Source organism: Schistocerca americana, chromosome 2 (assembly GCF_021461395.2).
Source record: "Schistocerca americana isolate TAMUIC-IGC-003095 chromosome 2, iqSchAmer2.1, whole genome shotgun sequence".
Taxonomy (NCBI): Eukaryota; Metazoa; Arthropoda; class Insecta; order Orthoptera; family Acrididae; genus Schistocerca; species Schistocerca americana.
Genome location: NC_060120.1, coordinates 106,283,434 through 106,307,186, shown reverse-complemented (window position 1 = coordinate 106,307,186; position 23,753 = coordinate 106,283,434). Strand labels below are relative to the sequence as shown.

At 43.1% G+C, this 23,753-nt stretch overlaps 1 protein-coding gene across 1 annotated transcript in view; it reads left to right on the top strand.

Moving 5' to 3' along the window:
- LOC124596211 (retinaldehyde-binding protein 1) overlaps nucleotides 1-23,753 on the top strand; it is a 119,469-nt gene that overhangs the window by 80,948 nt on the left and 14,768 nt on the right. Inside the window, exons 6-7 of the mRNA XM_047135266.1 lie at nucleotides 20,709-20,819; nucleotides 21,402-21,552. Of these exons, the coding sequence (XP_046991222.1) occupies nucleotides 20,709-20,819; nucleotides 21,402-21,552 (262 nt within the window). The remainder of the gene's footprint in view (nucleotides 1-20,708; nucleotides 20,820-21,401; nucleotides 21,553-23,753) is intronic.

The window sequence follows — 23,753 nt, the reverse complement described above, 5'->3', positions numbered from 1 at the left end:
TTGACTTTATGATCTAGAAGCGCTGCTGTCACGTAACGTGGCGAGGGAGTCCACGACTTAAGTAGATATATGAACCAGGTCCGGGGATCGCCAAATGTTGCCCATGCTTGAGTTAGTGTATCTATTAAGACTGTGTTTCAGAAGCGATGGTCAGTGTTCAGAGACACGACAGGAATGAACATTCGAAACAAAAAAGTCAAGCAAACATGGGCTGTAAAACGCATGAGAAGTTCTTGATCTTCGATATTGTGAAACAAATCTCTTCTACTGCAAGCTCTTTGCTTTCCATATTTTGGGAAGTGGCAGTATGGACCAAAACAAGAAAAAAATGTCCAGTAACCATGTGCTCTAAAATACTTACCTTAAAAGAGCTATGAGCACCTGCTTTACCTTCGCTACTTTGCAACACAACTCTTCTAATGAACATGCGCTCATAGCTTTCAAGGTACGCATTTTAGAGCACATGTTTACTGGAACTGTTCTCCTGCCCCTGGTCCATTCTACCACTTCTCAAAATATGGAGAGCAGAGAGCTTGTAGTAGAAGAGATTTGTTTCACAGTATCGAAGATCAAGAACTGGTCATAGCTGTTAAGGTATGCGTCTTAGAGCCCATGTTTGCTTGACTTTTTTGTTTCGAATGACCATTCCTGTCATGTTGTTGTTGTGGTCTTCAGTCAAGAGACTGGTTTGATGCAGATTTCCACGCTACCCTATCCTGTGCAAGCTTCTTCATCTCCCCGTACCTACTGCAACATACATCCTTCTGAATCTGTTTAGTGTATTCATCTCTTGGTCTCCCTCTACGATTTTTAGCCTCCACGCTGCCCTCCAGTACTAAATTGGTAATCCCTCGATGCCTCAGAATATGCACTACCAACCGATTCCTTCTTCTAGTCAAGTTGTGGCACAAATTTCTCTTCTCTCCAATTCTATTCAATGCCTCCTCATCAGTTATGTGATCTACCCATCTAATCTTCAGCATTCTTCTGTAGCACCACATTTCGAAAGCTTCTATTCTCTCCTTGTCTAAACTATTTATCGCCCACGTTTCACTTCCATACATGGCTACACTCCATATAAATACTTTCAGAAACGACTTCTTGACACTTAAATCTATACTAGGTATTAACAAATTTCTCTTTTTGAGAAACGGTAGCCTTGCCATTGCCAGTCTACATTTTATATCCTCTCTACTTCGACCATCATCAGTTATTTTGCTCCACAAATAGCAAAACTCTCTACTATTTTAAGCGTCTCATTTCCTAATATAATTCCCGCGGCACCACCCGATTTAATTCGGCTGCATTCCATTATCCTCGTTTTGCTTTTGTTGATGTTCGTGTTATATCTTCCTTTCAAGACACTGTCCATTCCGTTCAGCTGCTCTTCCAGGTCCTTTGCTGTCTCTGACAGAATTACAATGTGATCGGCGAACCTCAAAGTTTTTATTTCTTCTCCATGGATATTAATTCCTACTCGAAATTTTTCTTTTGTTTCCTTTACTGCTTGCTCAATATACAGATTGAATAACATGGGGGATAGGCTACAACCCTGTGTCACTCCCTTCCCAACTACCTCTACCCTTTCATGCCCCTCGACTCTTATAACTGCCATCTGGTTTCTGAACTGCCATCTGGTTTCTTACACGTAACCTCTTACATAGAACAATGTGGCTTGCTGAGTTTACCAATTCCTTGGACCGAATGCCATCAGCGGCGTCAAAAGTTTTCACTCCAAGAGACACTGCAGAGAAACCTGTAATTTAACCTACGACGTTGGCGTACTGTCTAGCATCATAATCTGCCATCAGAATTCCCAGAGATGAAGTTTTGTTTCAATACAGACTTATAAGGGCCAATGAAATGAAAACCGGAGACCTGACACAGATGAATAACATCGGGGATAGGCTACAACCCTGTCACACTCCCTTCCCAACCACTGCTTCCCTTTCATGCCCCTCGACTCTTATAACTGCCATCTGGCTTCTGTACAAATTATAAATAGCCTTTCGCTCCCTGTATTTTACCTCTGCCACCTTCAGAATTTGAAAAAGAGTATTCGCATCAACATTGTCAAAAGCTTTCTCTAAGTCTGAAAATGCTGGAAACGTAGGTTTGCTTTTCCTTAATCTATTTTCTAAGATAAGTCGTAGGGTCAGTATTGCCTCACATCTTCCAACATTTCTACGGAATCCAAACTGTCATATCCCTGAATATTGACCATTACTACTGAAACACTCTGTTCCGCTTTACGCTACCGCTTTTAGCGTGCCCATTTTTACATTTGATAACGACCAATGGTTGTCCAAACGGTGATTGCATTTTGCGACTGTTGTAAGAAAATGGTTCAAATGGCTCTGAGCACTATGGGACTTAACATGTGTGGTCATCAGTCCCCTAGAACTTAGATCCGCTTAAACCTAACTAACCTAAGGACATTACACACATCCATGCCCGAGGCAGGATTCGAACCTGCGACCTTAGCGGTCACGCGGTTCCTGACTGAAGCGCCTAGAACCGCACGGCCACACCGGCCGGCGTAAGAAAATGAAAGAATGACATTACAGTATGGAGAGCTCTTCACGAATTGTATCTACTCGTATAGTTGCCAGAGAGATATTATATGGTCTCTCACTAGTTGGCGGATCGAAGGGATCGTGTTCTTAATAGCTGGAGCTGAACAGCTAATTTTGTTCCCCAGCTTGACGTAGAGCGAGTGGAGCGTAGCGGTGGCGACAGCGTGGGTGCCGACCGCGCTTATCTTCGTGCCAGGGGTCGGAGGTGAGGCCGGCAGAGGCGACTTGACGTAACCGCTCGCTGCTCCAGCCGGTGAACTTTGCCTGAAATACTGGCGACTCAGGGCGCGACCCGGCGTTAGAACGACCGACTCAGCCAGTCGCGTGTACCGTCTGTTGCGCACAGATAGATAACGTTAGCCCGTAGGGGCATCGCGTGGCGTAACACCCAAGTCCACAGCACGAGGGTGTCAACACACAAGCAGAGTGCGGTCTGCTGGTGTGTGCTTGTCAGAGCTAAAAACTCCTGCAGGGGTCTGTTCAGTATCTCTTACACGTAACACGCCTTGGTAACTCAGTTACGTCTGGACTACCACATACGTACGAACGCAAATAATGAGATAAATCATAGCAGAACAGAAAAACAGCTACAGTCGCTTAGTGGTGGAAAGGCATCTGGATCAGATGAGATACCTGTACGATTCTACCGGTTGGCTACACTGAAAGTGCTGCTACTTGAGGAGGTTCTGTGTGGGCTGTAGATATGCCAATGCGTTAATGCAGAACCGGTTTACACTGGAAAAAGAATTCGTTCCATCTGTGGCCCGATTATGCAAACCTGGCGCTGTACATTGTTTGTATGACGGCACGACATTCAGCCGGCCGATGTGGCCGAGCGATTCTAGGCGATTCAGTCCGAAACCGCGCTGGTGCTACGGTCGCTGGTTCGAATTCCGCCTCGGGCATGGATGTGTGTGATGTCCTTAGGTTAGTTGGGTTTAAGTAGTTCTAAGTCTACTTCTATATCTACATCTACGTGATTACTCTGCTATTCACAATAAAGTGCCTGGCAGAGGGTTTAATGAACCACCTTCATGCTGTCTCTCTACCGTTCCACTCTCGAACGGCACGCGGGAAAAACGAGCACTTACATTTTTCCGTGCGAGCCCTGATTTTTCTTATTTTATCGTGATGATCATTTCTCCCTATGTAGGTGGGCGGCAACAGATTTTCGCAATCGGAAGAGAAAACTGGTGATTGAAATTTTTATGAGAAGATCCCGTCGCAACGAAAAACGCCTTTGTTTTGATGATTGCCACTCCAATTCACATATCATGTCTGTGACACTGTCTCCTCTACTTCGCGATAATACAAAACGAGCTGCCCTTCTTTGTACTTTTTCGATGTCATCCGCCAGTCCCACCTGATGCGGATCCCATACAGCACAGCAGTACTCCAGAATAGGGCTGACAAGTGTAGTGTAAGCAGTCTCTTTGGTAGACCTGTTGCACCTTCTAAGTGTTCTGCCAATGAATCGCAGGCTTTGGTTTGCTGTGCACACAATATTATCGATGTGATCGTTCCAATTTAGGTTATTTATGTTATTTGTAACTGTAATCCCTAAGTATTTAGTTGAAATTACAGTCCTCAGATTTGTGTGACTTATCGCGTAATCGAAATTTAGCTGATTTGTTTTAGCACTCATGTGAGTAACTTTGCACTTTTCTTTATTCAGGTTCAATTGCCACTTTTAGCACCATACAGATATCTTATCTAAATCATTTTGCAAGTCGTTCTGATCACCTGATGACTTTACAAGACGGTAAAGGACAGCATCATCTGCAAACAATCTAAGACGGCTACTCAGATTGTCTCCTATGTCGTTAATATACATCAGGAACAATAGAGGGCCTATAACACTTCCTTGGGGAACGCCGGATATTACTTCTGTTTTACTCGATGACTTTTCGTCTATTACTACGAACTGTGATCTTTCTGACAGGAAATCACGAATCCAGTGGCACAACTGAGGCGATACTCCGTAGGTACGAAGTTTGATTGGAAGACGCTTGTGAGGAACGGTGTCGAAAGCCTTCTGGAAATCAAAAAATATGGAATCAATTTGACATCGCCTGTCGATGGCACTTATTACTTCATGAGTATAAAGAGCTAGTTGTGTTTCAATAGAACGATATTTTCTGAATCCGTGCTGACTATATGTCAATAAATAGTTTTCTTCGAGGTACTTCATAGTGTTCGAATACAGAATACGTTATAAAACCATACTGCAAATCGACGTTAGTGATATAGGCCTGTAATTCAGCGGATTACACCTACTTCCCTTTTTGGGTATTGGTGTGACTTGAGCAATTTTCCAGTCTTTAGGTACGTATCTTTCTGTGAGCGAGTGGTTGTATATAATTGCTAAATATGGAGCTATTTTATCAGTGTACTCTGAGAGGAACCTGACTGGTATACAATCTGGACCGGAGGCATTGCCTTTATTAAGTGATTTAAGCTGCTTTGCTACACCGAGGATATCTACTTCTATGTTTCTCATCTTGGCTGTTGTTCTTGATTGGAATTCAGGAATATTTACGTCGCCTTCTTTGGTGAAGAAGTTTCGGAAAACCGTGTTTAATAACTCTGCTTTAGTGGCACTGTCATCAGTGACTTCACCGTTGTTATTACGCAGTGAAGGTATTGATTGCGTCTTGCCACTGGTGTGCTTTATGTATCACCAGAATCTCTCTGGGTTTTCTGCCAGATTTCGAGACAGAATTTCGTCGTGGAAATTATTAAAAGCATCTCGTTTTGAAGTACGCGGCATATTTAGAACTTCTGTAAAACTTAGCCAGTCTTGGGGATTTTGCTTTCTTTTAAATTTGGCATGCTTTTTCCGTTGCTTCTGCAACAACGTTCTGACCCGTTTTGTGTACCATGGGGGATCAGTACCATCACTTATTAATTTATGTGGTATATATCTCTCAATTGCTGTCGATGCTATCTCTTTGAAAAGATTCTACAACTTTTCTACACTTACATGATCAGATCGAAAGGAGTGAAGATTGTCTCTTAAAAAGGCGTTGAGAGCTTTTTATCAGATTTTTTAAAATATATATACTTTGCGTTTCTTTTTGATGGTTGTAGGTGTTACGGTATTCTGCCTAGCAGCAACTTCCTGTATTCGTTACAACACTCGCTATTTGTCTAGGATTATTTGTTGCTAAAAGGTCAAGTATGCTTTCGCAACCATTTACGCTTCGAGTGGGCTCGTGAACTAATTGTTCAAAATAATTTGCTGAGAAAGCATTCTGTACATTTTGGATGATGTTTTGTGCCTGCCGCCCGCTTTAAACGTATAATTTTTTCAGCCTATCGAGGGTAGATTGAAGTCACCACCGACTATAATTGTATGAGCGGTGTACTTATCTCAAATGAGACTCAAGTTTTCTTTGAACTGTTCAGCAACTATGTCTTCTGAGTCGGGGAGTCGATAAAACGATCCAATTAATAGTTTAGTCCGATTGTCAGGTATTATAACCCCTATCGATACTATTTCACATGACGCTACAAGGCAAACTACCTCTGACAGCAATAAATACTCCACCACCAACTGTATTTAATCTATCCTTTCTGAAGACTGTTAGATCGTTTGAAGGGGACTGATGACCTCTGATGTTAAGTCGCATAGTGGTTAGAGCCATCTGAACCATTTGAAGCACGATATTCACACTGTCTTTTGACAGGTCAAAACGTGTGTGAACAGTTGGCTATCGAGAAGAGAGAAGGCGCACTGTTAGCGAAATTGGTTTGTGTGAACGGCAGCAGTTACAGTGCTGCATTGAGAGAGTATCGCAGACTGAAATGTCTAAGGAGAAGTCCGATTCCATTAAATGATTTAAACAAGATGGTAATGAAATTCGAAAACGCGGGTGAGCCTGGTGTGGCACCTGGAAGAGGAAGGCATCTTAGCCCGGTGGAAGTCGCCTGATAAACAAAGTAAGAGCCTACGGAATATCAGACCAGCTGTGTGGCTGGATTGAAGAGTTTTTAGCAAGCAGATCACAGCATGTTGTCCTCAATGGAGAGACGTCTACAGACGTTAAAGTAACCTCTGGCGTGCCACAGGGGAGTGTCATGGGACCATTGCTTTTCACAATATATATAAATGACCTAGTAAATAGTGTCGGAAGTTCCATGCGGCTTTTTGCGGATGATGCTGTAGTATACAGAGAAGTTGCAGCACTAGAAAATTGCAGCGAAATGCAGGAAGATCTGCAGCGGATAGGCACTTGGTGCAGGGAGTGGCAACTGACCCTTAACATAGACAAATGTAATGTATTGCGAATACATAGAAAGAAAGATCCTTTATTGTATGATTATATGATAGCGGAACAAACACTGGTAGCAGTTACTTCTGTAAAATATCTGGGAGTATGCGTACGGAACGATTTGAAGTGGAATGATCATATAAAATTAATTGTTGGTAAGGCGGGTGCCAGGTTGAGATTCATTGGGAGAGTCCTTAGAAAATGTAGTCCATCAACAAAGCAGGTGGCTTACAGAATACTCGTTCGACCTATACTTGAGTATTGCTCATCAGTGTGGGATCCGTAGCAGGTCGGGTTGACAGAGAAGATAGAGAAGATCCAAAGAAGAGCGGCGCGTTTCGTCACACCGTTATTTGGTAAGCGTGATAGCTTTACGGAGATGTTTAGCAAACTCAAGTGGCAGACTCTGCAAGAGAGGCGCTCTGCATCGCGGTGTAGCTTGCTGTCCAGGTTTCGAGAGGGTGCGTTTCTGGATGAGGTGTCGAATATATTGCTTCCCCCTACTTATACCTCACGAGAAGATCACGAATGTAAAATTAGAGAGATTCGAGCGCGCACGGAGGCTTTCCGGCAGTCGTTCTTACCGCGAACCATACTCAACTGGAACAGGGAAGGGAGGTAATGACAGTGACACGTAAAGTGCCTTCCGCCACACACCGTTAGGTGGCTTGCGGAGTATAAATGTAGATGTAGATGTAGATGTAGAAGTTTTTGACGAGGTTGCTGTTGCTGTAAGTCACCTCGCACCACGTGCCACGGGCAGTGCTAATGCTCGCGAAATGTCACGAGAATTGTTCAACCCATGGTCAACAGCGCGGAAAGTTGTTCGGTCTATTTTACACTGGTACCCGTACAAAGGAAGTCTAATGATTCGCAGAAACATTCTGAATTTGCTCTTCGGGTTCTGGCACGGATTAGAGTTGCTGCCATGTGGTCGGTCAATATTCCATGCATTTGCGAGGCACATTTTACAGTCCACTGTGCAGCGAAGACACAGAGCCCCCGACATTTGGGTACTGTCAAACCGTCTGTTGTACACAAAGAGCCCTCGCCGTGTGAGACGGTGTGGTGTAGATTTACAAGTACCTTTATTCTCAGTCCGTTTTCCTATAAAGAGACTACACCCACAAAACCTGTCATGTGTAGCGTGAGGTCTGTACGTTATCGTGACCTCCTTCTAGAGCAAGTGATTTCCGCTTTGGAACAGCGCAACTGTGTGTAAACCCCTACTTTCATGCAAGATGGGACAGCGCCTCATGTCGCTCTCACAGTGGAAGATCTCCTTCACGTAACCTTCCATGAACGTGTCCCCGTTAGTGGTTTTTCAGATGCGCGGCCTCTGAGATCATCTGTTCTGAATCCATGTGACTTTTGGCTCTGGGAATACACAAGAAACACGTTTGTCAGGGACACGTTCCATCTCTGCCTGCTCTGAAGGTCAGTACACAGCAACGTGTTGCTCAGATTCCGCCGGAAATGCTACGAGCAACTGTTGACGACGTCGTCTTACGGATGCAGTTTCTCGTCAAAGTCTCCAATGCTGATATTGAATAAATTGTGTAAGCAGCGGTTAACAATAACTTCAACATTATGCCTTTCCCGACCTTTTCTTGTTCTACCTTTTCTGTGCACGTCACTTTCCTAACCCGTTTCACATGGAAACTTTTCCGTATGCCTTTCTTGCATTTACAGCGCCAGATCTGCACCTAATGACAAAAATTTGAACTATTTTTTTTCCAGCTTAAGTCGGTTCCTCATTAACGCATTAGGGTATGTACCAAGTTTTTCTGCCTTACTATAGTTAAAGCTCACACTGGACCTCCGTAAGTGGCTGCTCTTTAATTGTAACTACCCGGTACAATCAGTTTAGGGAAAAAACGTACTCCCCTTTTAATAGCAATTTATCGTAGGTCGCTGGAGCAACAAAGGGTTCCTAGAGACATTCCCGTTTTCAATGAGGATCGTATAGCAAATGTACACTGTTATAGGCCTCTATCGCTGACGTCAGTCTATTGTAGAATTATGGAACCTGTTTTATGGCGATGTTTATGATGTTTTCGGAGAACCAAAATTTCCCCTATAAAAGTCAGCATGGGTTCCGCTGAGATCTTACGAAGCTCAGCTCGCTCTGCCTTCCCAAGAAATCTACAGAGCTCCGGATGACCCTGTGTTCCAGTACTTCAACAAGGCTTTTGACGCAAGTACCACTGAAGTTCAATCAAAGAAATACGAGTTTACCGAGTATCGGACAAATTTTACGACTGGATTCAAGAGGTCGTTACAGACAGAACTCAACACTTCGTTCTCCACGGTACAGTATTCGACCGTTGTAGAGGTAATTTCAGGAGCACTCCAAGGAAGTGTGATAAGGCTATTGCTGTCTACAGTAGTTGTAAATAATCTGGTAGTATAACATCGAATGGTCCTTAACGCTGTTCGCAGATGACGCGGTTAGTGCCTGGCAAGTGATTCCGGACGTAAATAACTGTTCCACACTCCGCATGTACATGGTGGTCCATTGACAATGACCGGGCCAAATATCTCACGAAATAAGCGTCAAACGAAAAAACTACAAAGAAAGAAACTCGTCTAGCTTGAAGGGGGAAACCAGATGGCACTATTGTTGGCCCGCTAGATGGCTCTGCCATAGGTCAAACGGATATCAACTACGTTTTCTTAAATAGGAATCCCCGGTGTTTATTACATCTACGTCCGCCCCGGTAGCTGAGTGGTCAGCGTGACAGACTGTCAATCCTAAGGGCCCGGGTTCGATTCCCGGCTGGGTCGGAGATTTTCTCCGCTCAGGGACTGGGTGTTGTGTTGGCCTAATCATCATCATTTCATCCCCATCTACGCGCAGGTCGCCGAAGTGGCGTCAAATCGAAAGACCTGCACCAGGCGAACGGTCTACCCGACGGGAGGCCCTAGCCACACGACATTTCCATTTTATTACATCTACGTGTAGTACGTAAAGAAATATGATAGTTTTATTTGGACCACTTTTTTCGCTTTGTTATAGATGGCGCTGTAATAGTCACAAACGTATAAGTACGTGGTTTCACGTAACATTCCGCCAGTGCGGACGGTATCTGCTTCGTGATACATTACCCGAGTTAAAATGGACCGTTTACCAATTGCAGAAAGGGGCGGTATCGTGTTGATGTATGGCTATTGCGATCAAAATGCCCAACGGGTGTGTGCTATGTGTGCTACTAAGTATCCTGGACGACATCATCCAAGCGTCCGGACAGTTCGCCGGATAGTTACGTTATTTAAGGAAACAGGAAGCGTTCAGCCACATGTTAAACGTCAACCACGACCTGCAGCAAATTATGATGCCCAAGTAGGTGTTTTACCTGCTGTCATGGCTAACCCGCACATCAGTAGCAGACAAATTGCGCGAGAATCGGGAATCTCAAAAACGTCGGTGCTGAGAATGCTACATCAACATCGATTGCACCAGGAATTGCATGGCCACGACTTTGAACGTCATGTACAGTTCTGCCACTGGGAACAAGAGAAATTACGGAACGATGACAGATTTTTTGTACGCGTTCTATTTAGCGACGAAGCGTCATTCACCAACAGCGGTAACGTAAACCGGCATAATATGCAGTATTGGGCAACGGAAAATCCACGATGGTTGCGACAAGTGGAACATCAGCGACCTTGGCGGGCTAATGTATGGTGCGGCATTATGGGAGGAAGGATAATTTGCCCCCATTTTATCGATGGCAATCTAAATCGTGCAATGTATACTGATTTCCTACATAATGTTCTACCGATGTTACTACGAGATGTTTCACTGCATGGTAGAATGGCGATGTACTTCCAACATGATGGATGTCCGGCACATAGCTCGCGTGCGGTTGAAGCGGTACTGAATAGCATATTTCATGACAGGTGGATTGGTCGTCGAAGCACCATACCATGGCCTGCACGTTCACCGGATCTGACGTCCCCGGATTTTTTTCTGTGGGGAAAGTTAAAGGATATTTGCCATCGTGTTCCACCGAAAACACCTGACAACATGCGTCAGCGCATTGTCAGTGCATGTGCGAACATTACGGAAGGCGAACTACTCGCTGTTGAGAGGAATGTCGTTATACGTATTGCCAAATGCATTGAGATTGACGGACATCAGATGGTTCAAATGGCTCTGAGCACTATGGGACTTAACGCCTGAGGTCATCAGTCGCTTAGAACTTAGAACTAATTAAACCGAACTAACCTAAGGACATCACACATATCCATGACCGAGGCAGGATTCGAACCTGCTACCGTAGCGGTCGCTCGGTTCGAGACTGTAGCGCCTAGAACCGCACGGCCACTCCGGCCGGCTGACGGACATCATTTTGAGCATTTATTGCATTAATGTGGTATTTACAGGCAATCACGCTGTAACAGCATGCGTTCTCAGAACTGAAAAGTTCACAAAGGTACATGTATCACAAGGGAACAACCGAAATAAAATGTTCAAATGTACCTACGTTCTGTATTTTAATTTAAAAAACCTACTTGTGACCAACTGTTCGTCTAAAATTGTGAGCCATATGTTTGTGACTATTACAGCGCCATTTATCACAAAGCGAAAAAAGTGGTCCAACTAAAACATTCATATTTCTTTACGTACTACAAGAATATGTAATAAAAATGGAAGTTCCTATTTAAAAAAACGCAGTTGATATCCGTTTGACCTATGGCAGCGCCATCTAGCGGGCCAACCATAGCGCCATCTGGTTTGCCCCTTCAATCTAGACAAGTTTAGTCCTTTGTAATTTTTTCGTTTGACGCTTATTTCGTGAGATATTTGACCCGGTCACGATCAATGGACCACCCTGTATAGGAGAAGAAATTCACTACCGTGCAGTATCACTATTAATGAAAATCGCTGGAAACAATAACTAGGGTAACATATCTAGGACTACATAAAACAAATAGCTGGAAATGTATTTCAGTCACGAAAGAAATGGCTTACAGAACATTTGTTCGACCAATTCTTGAGTATTCCTCGTCAGTTTTGGATCCTTAGAAGGTTCAGTTAACACAATAGATAGACATCCAACGAAGATTGGTGTGTTTCGACAGTTGATCGTTCAGTCGGTGTGCGGGGCCTTACGGAGATGCTCTACAAACTATGGTAGCAGAGGCTAGGAGAAATGCTTTATGCATCACGGATAAGTTTACTATTGAAGTTACGAGGGCGTACGTTCCGGGAAGAGTCAAACAACATGTTACTGCCTTCTGCATATGTCACGTGAAATGACCACGACGAGTAAATTCGAGAAATCACAGCTAATACAGAGGCTTACCGACAGTCACGCGCCTTTCGCGATCGGAACAGGGAAGAGGGAGAGGAAGGGTTTAGAAGAAGTACCCTCCGCTGCACACCTCAGCTTGCTTGCGGAGTGTAAATGCAGATGTAGATGACATGTCCAGAACGGGATTCTCGTACTTGCATGTGGCTTTGTTGGCTCATTTCTTAACAATAGTTTGTGCGCAAGAAAATCATCGTACAATTAGTGTATAACATAAGCGAACATCTGTCAAAAACTTGAACTTACAAAGTTAAATTATAGTACATTCAATACGTTTCGAGCTATCTCTCCATAATTAGGCTTGCATAGGACGGATAAACGAACATCAGATCCAGAAATAACCGTTCAGTCTGCAATGGAGTGTGCTCTATTTTTAAAGTTCCTGGCAGGTAAAAACAGCGGGCCAGATGGGGAACAGAACCTGGAACCTTGACTTTCGCGGATAGTGATAACCAACTGAGCTACACAGGCACGACTCAGCAGCCGCCGTCTTTATAGTTCGGCATGCGCTATTGCCTCTTTCTTCCCTTCGACACATCACTGAAATTGTGTTGTCTGCTTTAGTGGACTAGGACTGCTGGAACAAAGAATATTGCAGAGATGCCGGCTTAGTCACAGCCGAGGGGTTGGTTTCTAGAAACAGTCTGGCTTTATTCCTCCGTTATTTCTCGTTTCCAGAGGCAGTGAAGCGGATTAGTTGCTCTCTTGTCCGTCCTACATCCGCCTTTTGTTGCTGTATTTTCCTGTGAAGTAGACATGACACATGGCACTGTTTTTCTTTTGTCTGATCTGTCTGTAACATGTCATCGTCGGAAAAACATATTTGTGGTGTTATAGGCCAGTTGTCTTACAGGATATAACTCTGGTTCTCCACGAAGGTTCAAATGGCTCTAAGCACTATGGGACTTAACATTTGAGGTCATCAGTCCCCTAGAACTTTGAACTACTTAAACCAAACTAACCTAAGGACATCACACACATCCATACCCGAGGCAGGATTCGAACCTGCGACCGTAGCGGTCGCGCAGTTCCGAACTGTAGCGCCTAGGACCGCTCGGCCACTCCGGCCGGCTGTACGCAAATGCCGGCCTGTTTTTCATCTGCGCCCTGCAGACACTAAAAAGAATAGCTGGAATATCAATGCATACCGAACTGACTGACCTCATTCCACAGACAAATTACAGACATCGTTTTTCTCTTTTAGGGTACACGGCGATTGTAGCGATATGAAAGGGGAAATTCTTTATTCTAATCTGTCCTCGCACGTTAATTTGACGAGTTAGTGTGTAAATCATCTGATGATGACTTGCTAAGACGCCGAAACCTGTCATCATACTATTTCCGTGTTCCAAGGCCGCCTAGTTTGGGATAAAAAAAGACGACTCGCCACGGATGTAAAAACAAAATAATTGTCAAATAGTATATGGCTTATTGCCCTTAATTATCAGTGTCTACCAAATAGATGGACAAGCGGCGGAGAAAAAGGAAATCTCTAGCTGCTGGATTTGTCTGTACGACTTATGCAAGAAAAGCCACAAAAGACGCCGCACACTGAGCAATATCACGCGCAGTTCTGACCTTCATTTATGAGTAGTAGAGGCTCAAGGAATCCACACGAGACCATATATATATATATATATATATATATATATATATATATATATATATATATATGTGTGTGTGTGTGTGTGTGTGTGTGTGTGTGTGTGGGTGTGTGTTCCACATCTCCGCCTAAACCACTGGACCGATTTCAATCAAATTTATTACACGTATCACTTACTGTGTGGAGAGAATCGCTAGGGAGCTAAGAACTACCTACCTATCAAAGGAGCGGGGGTGGGGATGAAAAAGTAGTGTATCTCACGACTCGCGAATTCGCAGTGTTTATTCATCCAGTATTTGAGAATGAGAGCACTTAGTGACTTGGAACCAACGTTACACATAATTTAAAACCTTAGCAAACTTTTTCTCGATGACTAAACCCACAAAATAATGAAAAGAAAAAAGTTCATCGCTACAACGTCATCCCTGTTCCTACAGTAAAACTGCCGCATCAGGGCTGACGTTTCAATTGATTGCTTCATTACTGCTAAATTTATTCAGGACACATTTTGCAGGTAGTATTCACGTATGCCACTGAATGAACCTACAAAATTATGTCATTGTACGACACATAGTTCACGAGCTATGGCGTCACAAACCCTGAAATGTGAGAAAACTGCCGCATCATGCACGCTGTTTTAATTTATTACGCCTTTACTCCCAACTTACCACCAAATGTAGCTCCAAAATGATGTCATTGTACGACAGTTGTTCAGGAGACATGACGCGTCGTAGAGATTGAGCTGCGGGAAATGAGAATTGCAGGACGAAATTCGCTACAGATACAGGCGAAGTACATGTACCAATATGCGTGAAGTATGTTAAATATCAGTGAAACGTATTCTCCCAAAGCCACGGCTGAAATGCTATTCCTAAACCCCTGGATCTATTTCAACCAAATGCAATATACGTATTACTCTATGGAAAGAAATACAGTGGGGATAAGGACCAGCAGCCTCCAGTTGGGGTAAGGATGATAATGTGGACAGAGAAGTGGGAAGGAAGACATGGACAGAGAGGGGAAGGAGGGCATGCACACAGATATAAGGGGGGAGGAGATCGACACAGCGAGGAGGAAGGGGAAATGGACAGAGAAAGGGCAGAGGAGATGGCACAAAGGAAGGGTAGAGGAGTAGAGAGAGGGGAGAGGAACAGATGGACTGACAGACGGTGGGGGAGGAGATGGGCACAGAGACAAGGAGGAGGAAATAAGCGGAGAAAGGGAAGAGGAGATGGACAGAGAGAGAGGAGGTAATGGGCAGAGAGAGGGAGAGGATGAGATGGACAGAGAGAGGGACAGGCAGAGAAATAGGCATTCGGTGGTGGATAGTGGTCAGAGAGAGGGAGCAGGAGATGGAAAGAGAGAAGTGTGGAGAAGATAGACAAAGACAGGGGGGAGGTGGAGGTAGGCTAACAGAACTCGAATAAATACGTCCTGGAGCAACGCTGGATACTCAACTAGTAGGATAATAATCCTGTTGGAGGCACATCTGCAACTGAGCATTATACCAGAGGTCGAAAATACCGCTTCAGTTCTAAAGTTCTTGTATTATCACACTACAGGTTTCGGGCTCTTATATGCCCATCCTCAGGTGTCGTAACTGGGTGCTGTGAGCCCTGAGCGCCCTGGTAGGAGGCGCGGTGTGCTACCTACGAGTGTAGAGTATGGAGTAACATGGAGTGGTCACTCCATGCACGGTTTGCGCTTATAGGTAGCACACCGCGCATTGTACACGTCTACCAGGGCGCTCGGGGCTCACAGCATCCAGTTATGACACCTGAAGATGAGCATATAAGAATCCGAAACCTGTCGTGTGATAATACAAGAACGTTACAACTAAAGTGGAATTTTCAACCTCTGGTAGTATGATAATATTTAATTTCAAGCTTACTTCAGTATTTCAGTGTTAACTTTATACCACTCGCTTCTTAACAGCCGTTTCATATCATAATATGATAAAAATAAAACAGTGTGTTTCTGTTGCCCATGGTCTTTCGTATTTATTCAGTATCTTTTCAACATCTTACTTCTTTTTCGGCCTTAAAATATCAGTTCACAACGCGACCATACAGATTGGGAGAAACCATTTTGTTTGAGGAAGGAAGGTTGGAAGTTTTCGCTGTCTCTTTGCTTTGTTATTGCTCGCGTAACAACTAATATATGAGATAAAATATGTTGCTACGGAAAGAGCCCTGAACTACTTTTTAGGGATGCTGTGCTGTGAATTTTCTTGGATCATTAATTTTCAACAAAACAAAATATATTATGTTCTTATTATTCTGGCTCTGGTTTTCTATTAAAGAAACATTGTTTCGTTACTGTAACTCGCTGTAAAGTTCAACATATCCTCCTTACTTTACAGTTATTGAAAAGGTTACTGAAAATTATTTAGTTATCAATACTGATGTTACAGTACGCAATGTTTGTTCAACATCAAAATTTTTCAGTGGATTTTTGTTAACAGTAAAACGCCAATAAGTACCACGACTAACACGAGAACATGAGACTCATATCAGAGAAAAAGATGTTTTTACTATAATGTTTGCCAGACCAGAACTACGCACAGCAAGATTTCTTTTATGTTATGAAGGTAAATTATCTTTTTGCACTGTTAATAATACATCATCTGCAGCCCGCGTCCACCTGTAAAACACATCATAAAGTCTGCTGCTCTGCCCTGCAATTCCGAAAGCTGAAAGAAATAATTTTAGTTCACTATTACCTGTCCGCTTCTTTGCGGTGTGATTGGTTTCATTTAATGCAGTTTGAATGCGCCGCGGCAGCGGCTCGTTCGTTCGTAGCGCACCTCTGCACCACGAATAATATGTAAATAGCTGAAAATGTCTTAAAAGGATGGGATAAAATACCAGGCAAGCTTATTACAAATCATAATGCAAGTTTTCGCTAAATAACTCTATTCAAAACATTTAGACAGATTAAATTATTACACACCTTTACAAATCAGCACCTAATGGCGTCCTTCTCTCAATCTTGACAAAAGAATGCTACACAAGCGTACAATATAGCGTCACAGGCTCTTCCTACCCACGTAACTCCAAGAAGACGACAGAGAAATTAATGCTCGGTCACTACTATTTGTACTCGTTGTGACATATTCTCATCTTTGTTTGATATTTAACAAGTATCGTCTGTGGCGGTTTCAGTACTGGCCGACACAGATATTATCTTTAAAACAATCGGTGCATGATTCTATGCAAGTATAAAACATGGCACATAATGGTTTGTCTTTATTACATAAAGTTCACACAATCGTTGTCCACGCATTTACAATCATCCAGTTCAATTATTCTTTTCTCCTTTTTTACCACTTATAATACGTGTTTTGCTAAGAGACATTACAAAGTTTGCGAGGAAGAAAGAAAGGAATGAATTTTGTACTCGTCTTACTTGTAGTTCTTGCAGAGGAAAATTGTAGAGAATTTTCGCCTTATGTTGTTGTTGTTGTTGTTGTTGTGGTCTTCAGTCCTGAGACTGGTTTGATGCAGCTCTCCATGCTACTCTATCCTGTGCAAGCTTCTTCATCTCCCAGTACCTACTGCAACCTACATCCTTCTGAATCTGCTTAGTGTATTCATCTCTTGGTCTCCCTCTACGATTTTTACCCTCCATGCTGCCCTCCAATGCTAAATTTGTGATCCCTTGATGCCTCAAAACATGCCCTACCAACCGATCCCTTCTTCTAGTCAAGTTGTGCCACAAACTTCTCTTCTCCCCAATCCTATTCAATACCTCCTCATTAGTTACGAGATCTACCCACCTTATCTTCAGCATTCTTCTGTAGCACCACATTTCGAAAGCTTCTATTCTCTTCTTGTCCAAACTAGTTATCGTCCATGTTTCACTTCCATACATGGCTACACTCCATACAAATACTTTCAGAAACGACTTCCTGACACTTAAATCTATACTCGATGTTAACAAATTTCTCTTCTTAAGAAACGATTTCCTTGCCATTGCCAGTCTACATTCTATATCCTCTCTACTTCGACCATCATCAGTTATTTTACTCCCTAAATAGCAAAACTCCTTTACTACTTTAAGTGTCTCATTTCCTAATCTAATTCCCTCAGCATCACCCGATTTAATTTGACTACATTCCATTATCCTCGTTTTGCTTTTGTTGATGTTCATCTTATATCCTCCTTTCAAGACACTGTCCATTCCGTTCAACTGCTCTTCCAAGTCCTTTGCTGCCTCCGACAGAACCACAATGTCATCGGCGAACCTCTCAGTTTTTACTTCTTCTCCATGAATTTTAATACCTACTCCGAATTTTTCTTTTGTTTCCTTTACTGCTTGCTCAATATACAGATTGAATAACATCGGGAAGAGGCTACAACCCTGTTTCACTCCTTTCCCAACCACTGCTTCCCTTTCATGCCCCTCGACTCTTATAACTGCCATCTGATTTCTGTACAAATTGTAAATAGCCTTTCGCTCCCTGTATTTTATACCTGCCACCTTCAGAATTTGAAAGAGAGTATTCCAGTTAACATTGTCAAAAGCTTTCTCTAAGTCTACAAATGCTAGAAACGTAGGTTTGCCTTTTCTTAATCTTTCTTCTAAGGTAAGTCGTAAGGTTAATATTGCCTCACGTGTTCCAACATTTCTACGGAATCCAAACTGATCTTCCCCGAGGTCCGCTTCTACCAGTTTTTCCATTCGTCTGTAAAGAATTCGCGTTAGTATTTTGCAGCTGTGACTTATTAAACTGATAGTTCGGTAATTTTCACATCTGTCAACACCTGCTTTCTTTGGGATTGGAATTATTATATTCTTCTTGAAGTCTGAGGGTATTTCGCCTGTCTCATACATCTTGCTTACCAGATGGTAGAGTTTTGTCATGACTGGCTCTCCCAAGGCCATCAGTAGTTCTAATGGAATGTTGTCTACTCCCGGGGCCTTGTTTCGACTCAGGTCTTTCAGTGGTCTGTCAAACTCTTCACGCAGTATCTTATCTCCCATTTCGTCTTCATCTACATCCTCTTCCATTTCCATAATATTGTCCTCAAGTACATCGCCCTTGTATAAACCCTCTATGTACTCCTTCCACCTTTCTGCCTTCCCTTCTTTGCTTAGAACTGGGTTGCCATCTGAGCTCTTGATATTCATACAAGTGGTTCTCTTCTCTCCAAAGGTCTCTTTAATTTTCTTGTAGGCAGTATCTGTCTTACCCCTAGTGAGACAAGCCTCTACATCCTTACATTTGTCCTCCAGCCATCCCTGCTTAGCCATTTTGCACTTCCTATCGATCTCATTTTTGAGACGTTTGTATTCCTTTTTGCCTGCTTCATTCTCTGCATTTTTATATTTTCTTCTTTCATCAATTAAATTCAATATTTCTTCTGTTACCCAAGGATTTCCACTAGCCCTCGTCTTTTTACCTATTTGACCCTCTGCTGCTTTTACTACTTCATCCCTCAAAGCTACCCATTCTTCTTCTACTGTATTTCTTTCCCCCATTCCTGTCAATTGTTCCCTTATGCTTCCCCCCAATCCATATTCACCTACTATGTTTCCTTCTCTCCCCTTTCCTACTGACGAATTCCAGTCACCCATGACTATTAAATTTTCGTCTCCCTTCACTACCTGAATAATTTCTTTTATCTCGTCATACATTTCATCTATTTCTTCATCATCTGCAGAGCTAGTTGGCATATAAACTTGTACTACTGTAGTAGGCATGGGCTTTGTGTCTATCTTGGCCACAATAATGCGTTCACTATGCTGTTTGTAGTAGCTAACCCGCGCTCCTATTTTTTTTATTCATTATTAAACCTACTCCTGCATTACCACTATTTGATTTTGTATTTATAACCCTGTAATCACCTGACCAAAAGTCTTGTTCCTCCTGCCACCGAACGTCACTAATTCCCCCTATATCTAACTTTAACTTATCCATTTCCCTTTTTAAATTTTCTAACCTACCTGCCCGATTAAGGGATCTGACATTCCACTCTCCAATCCGTAGAACGCCAGTTTTCTTTCTCCTGATAACGACGTCCTCTTGAGTAGTCCCCGCCCGGAGATCCGAATGGGGGACTATTTTACCTCCGGAATATTTTACCCAAGAGGACGCCATCATCATTTAACCATACAGTAAAGCTGCATGTCCTCGGGAAAAATTACGGCTGTAGTTTCCCCTTGCTTTCAGTCGTTCGCAGTACCAGCACAGCAAGGCCGTTTTGGTTAATGTTACAAGGCCAGACCAGTCAATCATCCAGACTGTTGCCCCTGCAACTACTGAAAAGGCTGCTGCCCCTCTTCAGGAACCACATGTTTGTCTGGCCTCTCAACAGATAACCCTCCGTTGTGGTTGCACCTACGGTACGGCCATCTGTATCGCTGAGGCACGCAAGCCTCCCCACCAACGGCAAGGTCCATGGTTCATGGGGGGAGGTTTCGCCTTATGAAATACAGAATTGGTTAATTTTTGTTTTAGCCTTATATGTATTGGCAGTTCTTGTGCTACCTTAAGTTGGATTTTGTGTATTATTCTGTCTGAAAACTACTGCAACATGGTAACATCTTGCTGAGGTTTGTATGACATTCCCCTTCAAAGTTATTCTTATGTACAATATCACTCCTTTTGATACAGAAATATTGTGATCGTATTTCTTCAGAAATCGATCTGCTTCCAGCCCTATTTTCCTCCATTACCTTCTCCAGTTTTCGATTCACCATTCTTAACATAACTTTGGCTGCATGTGGAGTGAGGTTATTGTCCTGTGTTTACTGCATACCTTGGTACCCTGCTATTACAGCGCGACGGCATGTAATGACGTGGGTGTACTACATTTTAAAGAAAGTGGAAGGTGTATTGTGCACAACTGCAGACAGGACTGTAATTGTACTTTCAGCAAAATTTGACCTGTTTCATCGCAAGCATTTGAACCTTTGACAAAACTGTTCACAGGATGCCATGCCGCTGAGACTGAAGGAGGTGCACATCGTAAAACAGCCGTACATTTTCAACATGGTGTTCGCCATGTTTAAGCCGTTCATCAGGGAGAAACTGAGGAACAGGGTAAGGAGGCTGTTGATTAATAAATATTGAAAACTATAAAGTAAACTGAAACACATCTTTCCTGTATGCTATAAATGGAAAGTAAAATATTTGGTCCGAGAGAAATGTATTCTTTGCTACTATTAAATAAATTAAAATGGTATTGGTTCCTAGAAATAAATTAACTGATTCTGTAAGACTCATTTGAAGGACACTGGTTTTAGCTGTAGAGGTGTTTTTGATTATATGTTTCAATAGTCTTATGCATTTCATACAGCCCTCGTTACATAAACTCACGATGATAATAAAATGATAAATAAAGTAATTTCCAAAACCTTCTTTATTAAAACTTCAAAAGGTTCAGTTCAGTCTGCCAAAATGCAACGTCATGTCAATTCGTAAATTGAAATCAAAGGATGCTTTATGTACTCGACCCTTTTGCTATCCCTGACTTTGGTTTCGCTGGAGGAGAAGTTTTTCACATCTTCTTCTGCACTTTTATTTTAATAAGGAATGAGAAGAAAAAATTGAAACTCTTTTTTTAGCTATGAAAAGCACTTCCAATGTTACGTACATCAGCTTTACACAGTATATGTGTTACAGATGTTCTTCCACGGTGACAAAATGGAATCACTGCACAAGCACCTCGACCCCAGCCACCTTCCTGAGGACTATGGTGGCAAGCTGCCGAAAATTGACTACACAAGCAAAGACTGGTACCCAGTAATTTGTGATATTACGGATGAAATTAAAGGTACATTTGCTACTTTACATCAGGTGAAGCTAAATTAACTTTTAATAAGTGTGTGTGTGTGTGTGTGTGTGTGTACTGGAGATGTGTCAAAACTGAAATCAATTATAATCCATACAAATTACAAAACTGAATGTACCTATGTATGTATGTATTTTCCCTATCTCACTTTAAAACATAGTACCGATTTCAACCAACCTTGGTACACGTTTCACTTACTGAAAAACTGCCGCTTAAGGAATTACGTTTTAGTTTTTTACTTCTTTACTACGAACATTCTTGACACATTTTACAGACAGTATTCGAATATACCACTGAATGAACCTGAAAAATTACATGATTTTTCAGCAAATAGTTCAAGAGCTACGACTTCATAAACAATGAGCTGTATGAAAATGAAACTGCATGGCGAAATGTATTTGACTTACAGGTCAACTATGCCTACAAATACGTGTGAAATATGTTAAATATGTGTGAAATATATTTGACATGTGCATTTGGGGGCAAAGTCACAGGTAAAAAGTTCATCCTAAATCTCTGGAACGATTTCAATCAAATGTGGTACACGTATTAATTAGAATCTGGAAAGAAACACTGTAGGGGTAAGAACTACAGGCCTGCTATTGAGGTGAGCGTGATAACGTGGAGAGAGAAGGTGGAGGGGAAGGCCATAGACAGCGAGGGGGGGGGGGGGGGCACGAAGAGATAGGCACAGACAGGAGGTGGAGGAGATGGTCAGGGATAGGGGAGGGGTAAATACACAGAGAGAGGGGAGAGGTGGAGAAAGGCGGAGAAAGGAAAGAGGAGGAGATGGACAAAGACAGGGGGGCGAAGAAATAGGCAGAGAGAGGGGGAGAAGGAGATGAAGAGACAGATGAGGGTGGAAGAAACGGACAGAGAAAGGGAAGAAGAAGAGGTGGATAGAAAGAGGAGAGAAAAGGAAGTGGACACAGAAAAGAAGAGGGGGGAGATGAATGGGGAGAAGGGGAAGGAGGAGACAGAGAAAGAGAGAGGAGGAGGAGATGGAATTAGAGGAGGGAGAAGGAGATGGACTGAGAGGGGAGGTGCAGATTGACAGAGAGAGAGAGAGAGAGAGAGAGAGAGCGAGCGGAAGGAGGACATGGAAATAGAGGGGCAAGAGGAGATGGACAGAGAGTCTGGGTGGAGGAGGAGAACAGAGAGAGGGAGTGAAGGAGATGGACAGAGAGGAGGTTAGGAATCTTATGGATGGAGAGAGGGAGGAGGAAGAGATGAACTACTTGAAGTTTGAAGTAAATACATAACTGGACCAGCCCGGCTGCTGAGCTAGTATTTACACGCACAGCAGGAACAATATGTGGCAGTACTGAAACGTAGCGAAGTGTCAATATGTAAACGGAAAACTTTGTATTAAAGTCCATCTACAGTCTTTACAGCCTTTTTTTTATGAAAATGTACATTTCGAACTCACAGGTTTATCATCGAGATTTTTTGTTATGTTAGGCGTGTCGAAATCTCAATGAATGTTCTTACATAACAGATGAAGATGTGAGTTCGGAATATGCTTAGGCATATTAAAAATTCTTTAAAGTCAGTAGACAGATTTTGTTATTAAGTTTTCCATTCATTTGATTGTCTCAGTTTGACAAGAATAGTCATTATGTCTCACATGACACCAGGATACAAACTTAAAAAGAAGTCTGTGAACTACACTCCTGGAAATGGAAAAAAGAACACATTGACACCGGTGTGTCACACCCACCATACTTGCTCCGGACACTGCGAGAGGGCTGTACAAGCAATGATCACACGCACGGCACAGCGGACACACCAGGAACCGCGGTGTTGGCCGTCGAATGGCGCTAGCTGCGCAGCATTTGTGCACCGCCGCCGTCAGTGTCAGCCAGTTTGCCGTGGCATACGGAGCTCCATCGCAGTCTTTAACACTGGTAGCATGCCGCGACAGCGTGGACGTGAACCGTATGTGCAGTTGACGGACTTTGAGCGAGGGCGTATAGTGGGCATGCGGGAGGCCGGGTGGACGTACCGCCGAATTGCTCAACACGTGGGGCGTGAGGTCTCCACAGTACATCGATGTTGTCGCCAGTGGTCAGCGGAAGGTGCACGTGCCAGTCGACCTGGGACCGGACCGCAGCGACGCACGGATGCACGCCAAGACCGTAGGATCCTACGCAGTGCCGTAGGGGACCGCACCGCCACTTCCC